General features: G+C 45.8%; 1 protein-coding gene across 1 annotated transcript in view; it reads left to right on the plus strand.

Moving 5' to 3' along the window:
- Positions 1-10,257, plus strand: part of LOC104998393 (neuron-specific protein family member 2) — a 69,129-nt gene extending 58,872 nt beyond the window's left edge. Inside the window, exons 3-4 of the mRNA XM_010853524.1 lie at positions 6,671-6,781; positions 10,022-10,257. Of these exons, the coding sequence (XP_010851826.1) occupies positions 6,671-6,781; positions 10,022-10,213 (303 nt within the window). The 3' untranslated portion in view covers positions 10,214-10,257. The remainder of the gene's footprint in view (positions 1-6,670; positions 6,782-10,021) is intronic.

Genomic DNA, 10,257 nt, shown 5'->3' on the forward strand with positions numbered 1-10,257 from the left:
GCTAGCTCAGGGCTGTTAGGAATGAAAGAGCACCCCCCACCAACCCAAACACAAAAAGAAACCCACTGTAAGGGAACCTGTCCCACAGCCAGCCTGCAGGGCCCTGCTCCAGGTCCCAGCAGCTTCACCGGGCTGCCGGGGACCAGACCCGCCGGAGACGCCTGAGCTGGAGTCTTGCCCTGCTCCTGAGTCACAGAGAGGCCCAGCTCTCTGCTCAGGCAGAGGCTGGAGCTGCATGTGGCCATTAGGATGGGGGGCTGTCCGCGTGTTCTCCCAGACCCTGCATCAGGCTGGTGGTGGTGGCAGGGTGGGCAAAAGCTCTCGACTTTTTCTTTGCAAGTTCAAGGTCTGCACGTCCGTGGAGTTGCCTCTGAGCATGTCTGTCCCAGTCTTGGGGGAGTTCAGGTGATGGGGTGCTTGCAGGAGCTTAAGGTCCCTTTGACAGAATCAGCCAGAGCTCGGGGCATGTATTTTAAAGTTGAGGCAGGACAAATTCCCTGGTGGCTCAGTGGCTAAGATTCCACACTCCCAGTACAGGGTGCCTGAGTTTGATTCCTGGTCAGGAAACAAGACCCCACATGCCACGACAAAGACTGAAGATCCCATGTGCTGCAAGTAAGACCCGGAGCAGCCAAAGAAAGCAAAAAGCTGAGGTAAAATTCACGTGACGTAAAGTTAAGAGCATTAGAGTAAAAACTCCAGTGGCACTGAGTACATTCACAGCGTTGGGCAACATCACCTCCATCTAGTTCTGAAATGCTTTAGTACCCCAAAAGGAGACACTGTCCCCGTTAGCAGTCATCTCCCATGCCCCCTGGCAACCAGCAGTCTGCACTCTGTCTCTATGGAGTTATTTATCTGGATATTTTATATAATTGGAACTATAAAGTATGTGGCCTTTCATTTAGCATGTTTTCAAAGCCCACCCACACTTGTATGAGAACTTCGTTCCTTTTTATAGCTGAATAATATTCTGTTGTACAGATGGACCACAGTTTGTTTATCCATTTATCGGTTGATAGACATTCAGGCTATTTCTACCTGTTGGTTACTGCGAAGACTGAGCATTTAAAATTCTTTATTCCAAACATCTGCTCACTGAGTATTCCTAGGTCCTTGGCGTTGGGCAGTGGTCTTGGGTGCTCCTGTCCCTGTACTGCTACTGCTGCTGCTAAGTCGCTTCAGTCGTGTCTGACTCTGTGCGAGTCAAATACTATCTTTGAGGGACCTAAGGGGGATATCTCAATCTCAAAAATGACAGAATGATCTCTGTTCGTTTCCAATGCAAACCATTCAATATCAAGGTGATCCAACCCTATGCCCCAACTAGTAATGCTGAAGAAGCTGAAGTTGAATGGTTCTATGAAGACCCACAAGACTTTTTAGAACTAACACCCAAAAAAGATGTCCTTTTCATTATAGGGGACTGGAATACAAAAGTAGGAAGTCAAGAAACACTTGGAGTAACAGGCAAATTTGTCCTTGGAATATGGAATGAAGCAGGGCAAAGGCTAATAGAGTTTTGCCAAGAGAACACACTGGTCATAGCAAACACCCTCTTCCAACAATACAAGAGAAGACTCTACACATGGACATCACCAGATGGTCAACACCGAAATCAGATTGATTATATTCTTTGCAGCCAAAGATAGAGAAGCTCTATACAGTCAACAAAAACAAGACCAGGAGCTGACTGTGGCTCAGATCATGAACTCCTTATTGCCAAATTCAGACTCAAATTGAAGAAAGTAGGGAAAACCACTAGACCATTCAGGCATGACCTAAATCAAATCCCTTATGATTATCCAGTGAAAGTGAGAAATAGATTTAAGGAACTAGATATGATAGACAGAGTACCTGATGAACTATGGACGGAGGTTCGTGACATTGTACAGGAGACAGGGATCAAGACCATCCCCTTGGAAAAGAAATGCAAAAAAGCAAAATGGCTGTCTGGGGAGGCCTTACAAATAGCTGTGAAAAGAAGAGAAGTGAAAAGCAAAGGAGGAAAGGAAAGATAAGCATCTGAATGCAGAGTTCCAAAGAATAGCAAGGAGAGATAAGAAAGCCTTCCTCAGCGATCAACGCAAAGAAATAGAGGACAACAATAGACTGGGAAAGACTAGAGATCTCTTCAAGAAAATTAGAGATACCAAGGGAACATTTCATGCAAAGATGGGCTTGATAAAGGACAGAAGTGGTATGGACCTAACAGAAGCGAAGATATTAAGAAGAGGTGGCAAGAATACACAGAAGACCTGTACAAAAAAGAGCTTCACAACCCAGATAATCACGATGGTGTTATCACTCACCTAGAGCCAGACATCCTGGAATGTGAAGTCAGATGGGCCTTAGAAAGCATCACTAGGAACAAAGCTAGTGGAGGTGATGAAATTCCAGTTGAGCTATTTCAAATCCTGAAAGATGATGCTGTGAAAGTGCTGCACTTGATATGCCAGCAAATGTGGAAAACTCAGCAGCAGCCACAGGATTGGAAAATGTCAGTTTTCATTCCAATCCCAAAGAAAGGCAATGCCAAAAAATGCTCAAACTACCACACAGTTGCACTCATCTCACATGCTAGTAAAGTAATGCTCAAAATTCTCCAAGCCAGGCTTCAGCAATACGTGAACCATGAACTTCCAGATGTTCAAGCTGGTTTTAGAAAAGGCAGAGGAATCAGACATCAAATTGCCAACATCTGCTGGGTCATTGAAAAAGCAAGAGAGTTCCAGAAAAACATCTTTCTGCTTTATTGACTATGCCAAAGCCTTTGACTGTGTGGATCACAATAAACTGTGGAAAATTCTGAAAGAGATGGGAATACCAGACCACCTGACCTGCCTCTTGAGAAACCTATATGCAGGTCAGGAAGCAACAGTTAGAACTGAACATGGAACAACAGACTGGTTCCAAATAGGAAAAGGAGTACGTCAAGGCTCTATATTGTCAGCCTGCTTATTTAACTTCATGCAGAGTACATCATGAGAAACAGTGGGCTGGAAGAAGCACAAGCTGGAATCAAGATTGCCGGGAGAAATATCAATAACCTCAGCTATGCAGATGACACCACCCTTATGGCACAAAGTGAAGTGGAGCTAAAGAGCCTCCTGATGAAAGTGCAAGAGGAGAGTGAAAAAGTTGGCTTAAAGCTCAACATTCAGAAAACGAAGATCATGGCATCCGGTCCCATCACTCATGGGAAATAGATAGGGAAACAGTGGAAAGAGTGGCTGACTTTATTTTTTGGGGCTCCAGAATCACCGCAGATGGTGATTGCAGCCACGAAATTAAAAGAGGCCTAATTAATCCTTGGAAGAAAGTTATGACCAACCTAGATAGCATATTCAAAAGCACAGACATTACTTTGCCAACAAAGGTCCGTCTAGTCAAAGCTTTGGTTTTTCCAGTAGTCATGTGTGGATGAGAGAGTTGGACTGTGAAAAAAGCTGAGCGCTGAAGAATTGATGGTTTTGAACTGTGGTGTTGGAGAAGACTCTTGAGAGTCCCTTGGACTGCAAGGAGATCCAACCAGTCCGTCCTAAAGGAGACCAGTCCTGGGTTTTCATTGGAAGGACCGATGCTGAAGCTGAAACTCCAACACTTTGGCCACCTCATGTGAAGAGTTGACTCATTGGAAAAGACCCTGATGCTGGGAGGGATGGGGGCAGGAGGAGAAGGGGACGACAGAGGATGAGATTGCTGGATGGCATCACTAACTCGATGCACATTGGTTTGAGTGGACTCCGGGAGTTGGTGATGGACAGGGAGGCCTGGCGTGCTGCAATTCATGGGGTCGCAAAGAGTCGGACACGACTGAGCGATTGAACTGAACTGAACTGATCTTTAATCAGATATAAGATTAAAACTTTTTCCTTTAATTTTTTGGTCTGGCTGATGGTGAATTATGGTATCCATTTAATTACCTTTTATGCACTGGTTATTGGGAATCTGCAGAAGGAAATGGCAACCCACTCCAGTATTCTTGCCTGGAGAATCCTGTGGACGGAGGACCCTGGTGGGCTGCCGTCTATGGGGTTGCACAGAGTCGGACACGACTGAAGCAGCTTAGCATAGCAAGGGGGATATGCGTCTTTGAGGCACCTCTTGCTCCATGTTCTGGCCTCTGATCTCTCTCTCTTTGCACAACTTGCTGGGGGACTCCAGTCTGCCCACTGTACCATCTCACCCCTCTGTTGCCACCACCCCGGTCCTGGCCAGGAGGCTGATGAGTGAGCAACAGGCTGCAGCAGAGAGCTTGGGATGTCAGTGGAGAGGGCGGACAGCACATCGTGTGGACAGTCATTAGAAATGAGTTTCACCTGTCACCATATAAAAGGGAAAAATACTTTTTCTCTGTACCCTTGATTCTGACACCAAATGTGTGGTTTTTCCCACACCATGCGATTCTCCAATTCTTGGTGGAGGCTGACTGAATTCCCTACAACTTCACTCAACTCTGACATTAACTGCCCTACATTAGCACATACCCCACAGGTCAACGGCTCAGTCCCACAAGCCTGCATCCACTCAGATGCCACTCGCAAATCTCAGGCTATAAACTGGGCCTCTCCACCACTTCCTCCTCAGGCTCAATGATTTGCTAGAATGGTTCACAGACCCCAGGAGAGCACTTTACTTACTGTTACTGATTTATTGTGAGGGATATTAAATGATACACATGAACAGCCAGCCCAGGAGATACATGGAGCAAGGGCTGGAAGGCTCCTGAGCAAGGAGATCCTGTCCCAGTGGAGTTTGGGGTGCACCCCCCTCAGAGGCATGATGTGTTCTTGTTCACCAGACTGGAAGGTTTTTGAGCCCTTCAGTTAGGGTTCTGGAGCCTTCATGATTTATTAAGGTGGTTACTTTGATCTCCAGCCCCTCTTTCTTGCCTCTGAGGTGAGGGAGGCAGTTAAGTTACAAGCCTCCTGTCAGTGGTTCCTTCCCCAGCCTTAGGGGCCTTCCAAAAGTCACCTCATAACATAACACAGCGTTAACTCAGGTATAGTTGAAAGGGGTTTTTATGAATAATAAAAGTTGCTCCTTTCACTTTTATGAATTGGAATTATTTCAGGAACTGGGCACAAAAACTAAATATTAGAACAAAAGATGCTGCTACCCTACTCTTACCACGTAGGAAATTATATGGGTTTTAACTCCGTGCCAGGAACTGGGAACAAGACCAAATAGATATGTTTCTTATATCACAATAGTCCACTAACCTGAAACTTCATACCCACATGCAGAGGAATTTCATGGACAGTGTCTGCCCATAGGATTCAGATGACTGCATCCCACATCCATCTTCCTCTTTTCCACTTCAGATTCCTTCCTTTCAGGATTTATGGCTGCTAACATACAACTCCTTTGGGAGCAATGCAGAATCCCATCTCCTCTTGTCCTTATAAACCATGGCCTGAGGTGGGAAGGAGATGGGATAGGGACCTCCCCACACCTGCCACCCCAAGATGATTTTATTTTTCTTCCAAATCAAAATAAGCCTTCTCTCTATGACAGGAATTCTGCCATATTTCTAGGTCAACTGACTCAAAAGGCTACCAGCTTTGAAAGTAATGTAGAAAAAAATTCTGTGTATAATGCCCAGAGCCCAGCATCGGGGCGGTCGCCCCCCCACTTTGTCCACAGGTGCCGGCTCTGTGTATAGCACCCAGAGCCCAGCATCGGGGCGGTGGCCCCCCCACTTTGTACACAGGTGGCGACATGGGGCCAGTGCAGACCTGAAGGTGCCTCTGGAATCAGCCACTCCATCCTTTCTAGTAAAGCCTGACGGTGCCTTCAGTTTGTTTGGTGGTGTATTTTTTTAAAGCTTGTTGATAATGATCAAGAGCTGGGCTTTCATTGTGAGCAATTGTGGAGACCATTAGATGCTTCTGAGCAGAAAGGGGATGTGCCTTGACTTGGATTTTGAGTGGGGTTCTCAGGTTACTGTGGGAACGCACGTGGGGGCCGAGGAGGCCACTAGTTAGAAGGCAGTTGCAGTCCCGCGGGTGAGGGGTGATGATGGCTCTGGCCCCGGTGGAGCTGCCTGAGAGCGTAAGAAGCGATTCCATGAGGCATGTGTTGGGAGGCAGAAATGATAGCTTCTGCTGGTGGCTGGGATGTAGAGCGTGAGGAAGAGAGAGTCTGAGAGAACTTCAAATTCTTTGGCCAGAGTGACTGCAAAGGTAGCGTTGACATTTTCTGAGATGGGGAAAGTTGGGTGGAGCTGGATGGGAGGGGAGCAGGGGTTTGAGAATGCAATTCAGGTGAGTATTGGGCATCCAAGTGGAGGTAGAACAAGCTTTGATATCTGAGACTGGAACTCAGTAGTGGCAGGGAGGTGGTGATCAAAGGCAGAACTGCTAGAAGTGATCGCTTGATGATCAACCCCTATACAAAATCAACAGGGAAAGTACATGGGGAGGGGCGTGGACCTCACACATGGGGCCAAGACGGAGCCTCCAAGAATATTGGAAGACGGACACCAAGGCTCAAAGATTGCAGGTTGGTGACGGAGCTGAGACTGAGCTGGTTCTTGGGGTCCCTGGTCACCCCCTACCTTTTCTAACATACCAGGCCTCCTACCAGCTCCAGGTTTTGAAGGCTCCATGTGTGGACAGAAAGCAGGCAAGCTGAGGCTGGAGCCTTCTGTCCTGTGTTTCTCCAGGTCACCATCCTCGTCAGCCTGGCCCTAGCTTTCCTCGCCTGCATCGTGTTCCTGGTGGTTTACAAAGCCTTCACTTACGACCACAGCTGCCCAGAGGGATTTGTCTACAAGGTAAGGGGCTTCTGGCAGGGGAGTGGCTCCCGGTGACCATCAACTTCAGTTAGAGGGTCAACCTCTTTTCATTGGCATCGAAATTCTGGGTATGGTCACCTCTCTGCAAATTGTTTAAAATGTAATATGTGTCTGAAGAAAATGGAAACACTAATTTGAAGATATATGCACTCCAATGTTGATAACAGTGCACTATTTATATCAAGACATAAAAGCAACCTAAGTGTCCATCAATGCTGAATGAATAAAGATGTCACATGCGTGTGATGTGTATACACACATGTTTTATACCTGTTATACACACAATGGAATACTACTCAACCATAAAGAAGAATGAAAATGTGCCACTTACAGCAGCACGGATGAACTTGAAGGGCATTATACTAAGTGAAATAAGTCAGACAGAGAAATACAGATACTGTATGATATCACTTATATGTGGAATCTAAGAAATACAACAGCCTAGTAAATACGACATAAAAGAAACAGACTCACAGACATAGAGAACAAACTTCAGTTACCAGTGTGGGGAGGGAAGTGGAGAAAGGCAAGACAGAGGTAGAGGATTAAGACGTTTGAACTACTGTATATGAAATAATAAGCTATAATGATACATTGTACAGCACAGGGAGTAGAGACAATATTTTATAACTACTATGAATGGAGTATAACCTTTAGAAATTGTGACTCCTGTTGTTATACACCTGAAACTTATAAAGTATTATAAATCAAGTATACCTCAAGAAAAAAGAAAACTTTATGCATTCAATAAAGGAATTGAAATATGTTTTTAAAAAAAAAGTGCAAAGAAATATAGAAGTAACACCAAAGCACAATCCATGGTGGCAATCTAAAATTATTTTCACTCTCTAAAATACTGTATATTTACAATACATTTTGATGTGAAATTATAAAATCACAGTAAAAAAGTCCTACGTGTGGCAGGGAGTTTTCAGGCTTCCAGGAAGCACTTGGGCGCCAGTAGGCAATGGAGGGTGCCCTCCAGAGTGTGGGGAAGGGAGGCAGGCTGGCTTTGGACTACGAGTCAGAAGTGGGGGAGAGCTCCTCGTTCCATCTCCAGAACACTGCACCTTGGGGTGATCCTGGTTTAATGGCTGATTCCTTGTCCCTGCAGAGATGTGAAGACAGGGAACAGAACTTCTGAGGTGGCCTCCCCATCTTGCAGCTGGGCCGCCTCCTCCCCACTCTGATTGCATGCCTTCCCTTGAAAGACAGAACTGGCTGCATGACCTCCAGCCCTCCCCCACCCCTCTGAGCCTCGGGTGTCTCGCCTGCAGTGGGCACCAATGATGTCTGCCCGCGGGATCTTGGAAAGAATTTAAGTAAAATCAAGACAGCAAAGGGCCTGCTAGAGAATGGGCTGGCAATAACTATTAGAGGTAATAAAGCTAGAATCTAGTTCAGAGTTGAAATGAATGTTGATAAGTTACCACTTACTGAGTACCAATTAGATGTCACCTTCCTTCCTAGGCTATTTTCATAAGTAGTATCTCAGTTGAGCTGTCCACCCATTCTGAAAAGGAGGTTTCATTGCCCCCATTTTGCATCTGAGGAAACGGAGATTAAGAGCATTCTGTCTTTAGAGTTTTCTAAGACATCACTGCTGTTACATTCCAAAGTGAGGGAATCAAACGGGGACTGTTCTGCCTTAAAAACACATGTCTTTTGGTTCTGCCACATGACTTCCTAAGATGACCTCCTTGGACGTTAGAACCTGGGGTTCGGAAAGACTAGCAACCACTATCAGTGTTGGGATGTCAGTAGGAGACAGTGGAATAAACTAGGGTGTGTCTGCATATGAAACCCCGAACAACCTGTGACAGTGAGTGAGGGGGTCTCCAGACATGGAGAGAGAACACCCTCTGGGATAAGAGTGAAGAACAGAAGGTGCTGGTTTTGAGTGAGAAAAGGGAGTGTGAATGATGTTTGCTTATATTTTCAGAGAGAAATTCTGGAAGGATAAATTAAAACAACAACAATAACAGAAATACATTGAGTCAGGTGGGCAGGGAGGGAACAGAAGGAACGATGAGAAGCAAGGCTTCTCTGCCTTTGTCTTGATAAGCATTTGTCCTGGGTGCCTGTCAATGTTTGACATGTTTGTAAAAACTAAATTAAAAAAAATTTTTCCTAAAATTAAAACCAAGTTAAAATCCAGCTGTATATCAAGTTGAGGACTAAACTTGCCAAGAAAGTAATTGCTCCAAATGACTGTTTAATACACTATATTGACTCTATGCCCTCAGTGGAATATATTCTAAGGACACAGAGAGCTGCAGAGAAATGATATAGTCCGTTCAGTAGTCTGTTACTCATCATATTGCTGTTATTTTGGGACCATTTGATTGATATTGTAGGATAATGCAAATATATAATTATATGTTGTTAGGAACCAAGGCTTTGATATAAGAAGACACAGTAATAAATAGCCAATCAAAGAAAAGAAATGGGCAGCAACTGGCTACAGGCAGTGGTCCAGCGAAGCAGTTAGGGGATGGGTGAATCAGCCAGGCAAAGACCTATCAACAGTGTCCACTGTGACCCTGCAGTTAGTAAGCAGAGGGTGTTGACCTTGAATTAGTATTGGCATCAATTTCCTCCCTTCTTCCCTCCTTCTTCCTTCCTTTCTTTCTCTCTCCCTCCTTCCCTTCCTTTATTTCTTCTCCTTTTATTGAGGTTTAATTGACATATAACATTGTATTAGTTTCAAGAGTTCACCATAGTGATTAAATATTTGTAAATACTGCAGAATAATCACCACTGTAAGTCAACATCCATCACTCTGCATAGTCACAAATTTTTTTCTTGCAATAAAGACTTTTTAAGACCGACTCTCCTAGCAACTGTAAAATATCCACTACAGTATTATTAACTGTGTCCCTATGCTGTATGTTACACCCCCAGGACATACTCATTTTATAACTGGAAGCTCGTACCTTTTGATTTCCTTGACCCATTTCTCTCACCCCTTCTCCGCCTCTGGAAACGATTCGAACATCAGGTTAGTTTCTTCTGTCTTCTTGTAGGTGGCAGCTTTGATGATGGTGATGGTGATGACATGAAGGAAGGTCTGACGAGTACCAGGCCTGGGCCAGATGCCATCCCCTGCCGGCTGGCTGTGAGCCGGGGATGGCCGGGGCCTCCAGATGGGATGGCCTCGTTGCAGGGCAGGTGGGAAGTGTTTGCTGAGCTCTTCCTGACTGTCTCTCTCTTCCCCAGCACAAGCGCTGTATCCCGGCCTCCCTGGATGCTTACTACTCATCCCAGGACCCCAGCTCCAGAAGCCGCTTCTACACAGTCATCAGCCACTACAGCGTGGCCAAGCAGAGCACCGCTCGGGCCATCGGGCCGTGGCTGTCGGCGGCTGCCGTCATCCACGAGCCCAAGCCGCCCAAGACCCAGGGCCACTAGAGGCCGCCCCCGCCAGCCAGCATGGGGAGTGGGGAGGAGAACCC

This window comes from Bison bison, unplaced genomic scaffold, assembly GCF_000754665.1.
Source record: "Bison bison bison isolate TAMUID 2011002044 unplaced genomic scaffold, Bison_UMD1.0 scf7180017864329, whole genome shotgun sequence".
NCBI classification, from domain to species: domain Eukaryota; kingdom Metazoa; phylum Chordata; class Mammalia; order Artiodactyla; family Bovidae; genus Bison; species Bison bison.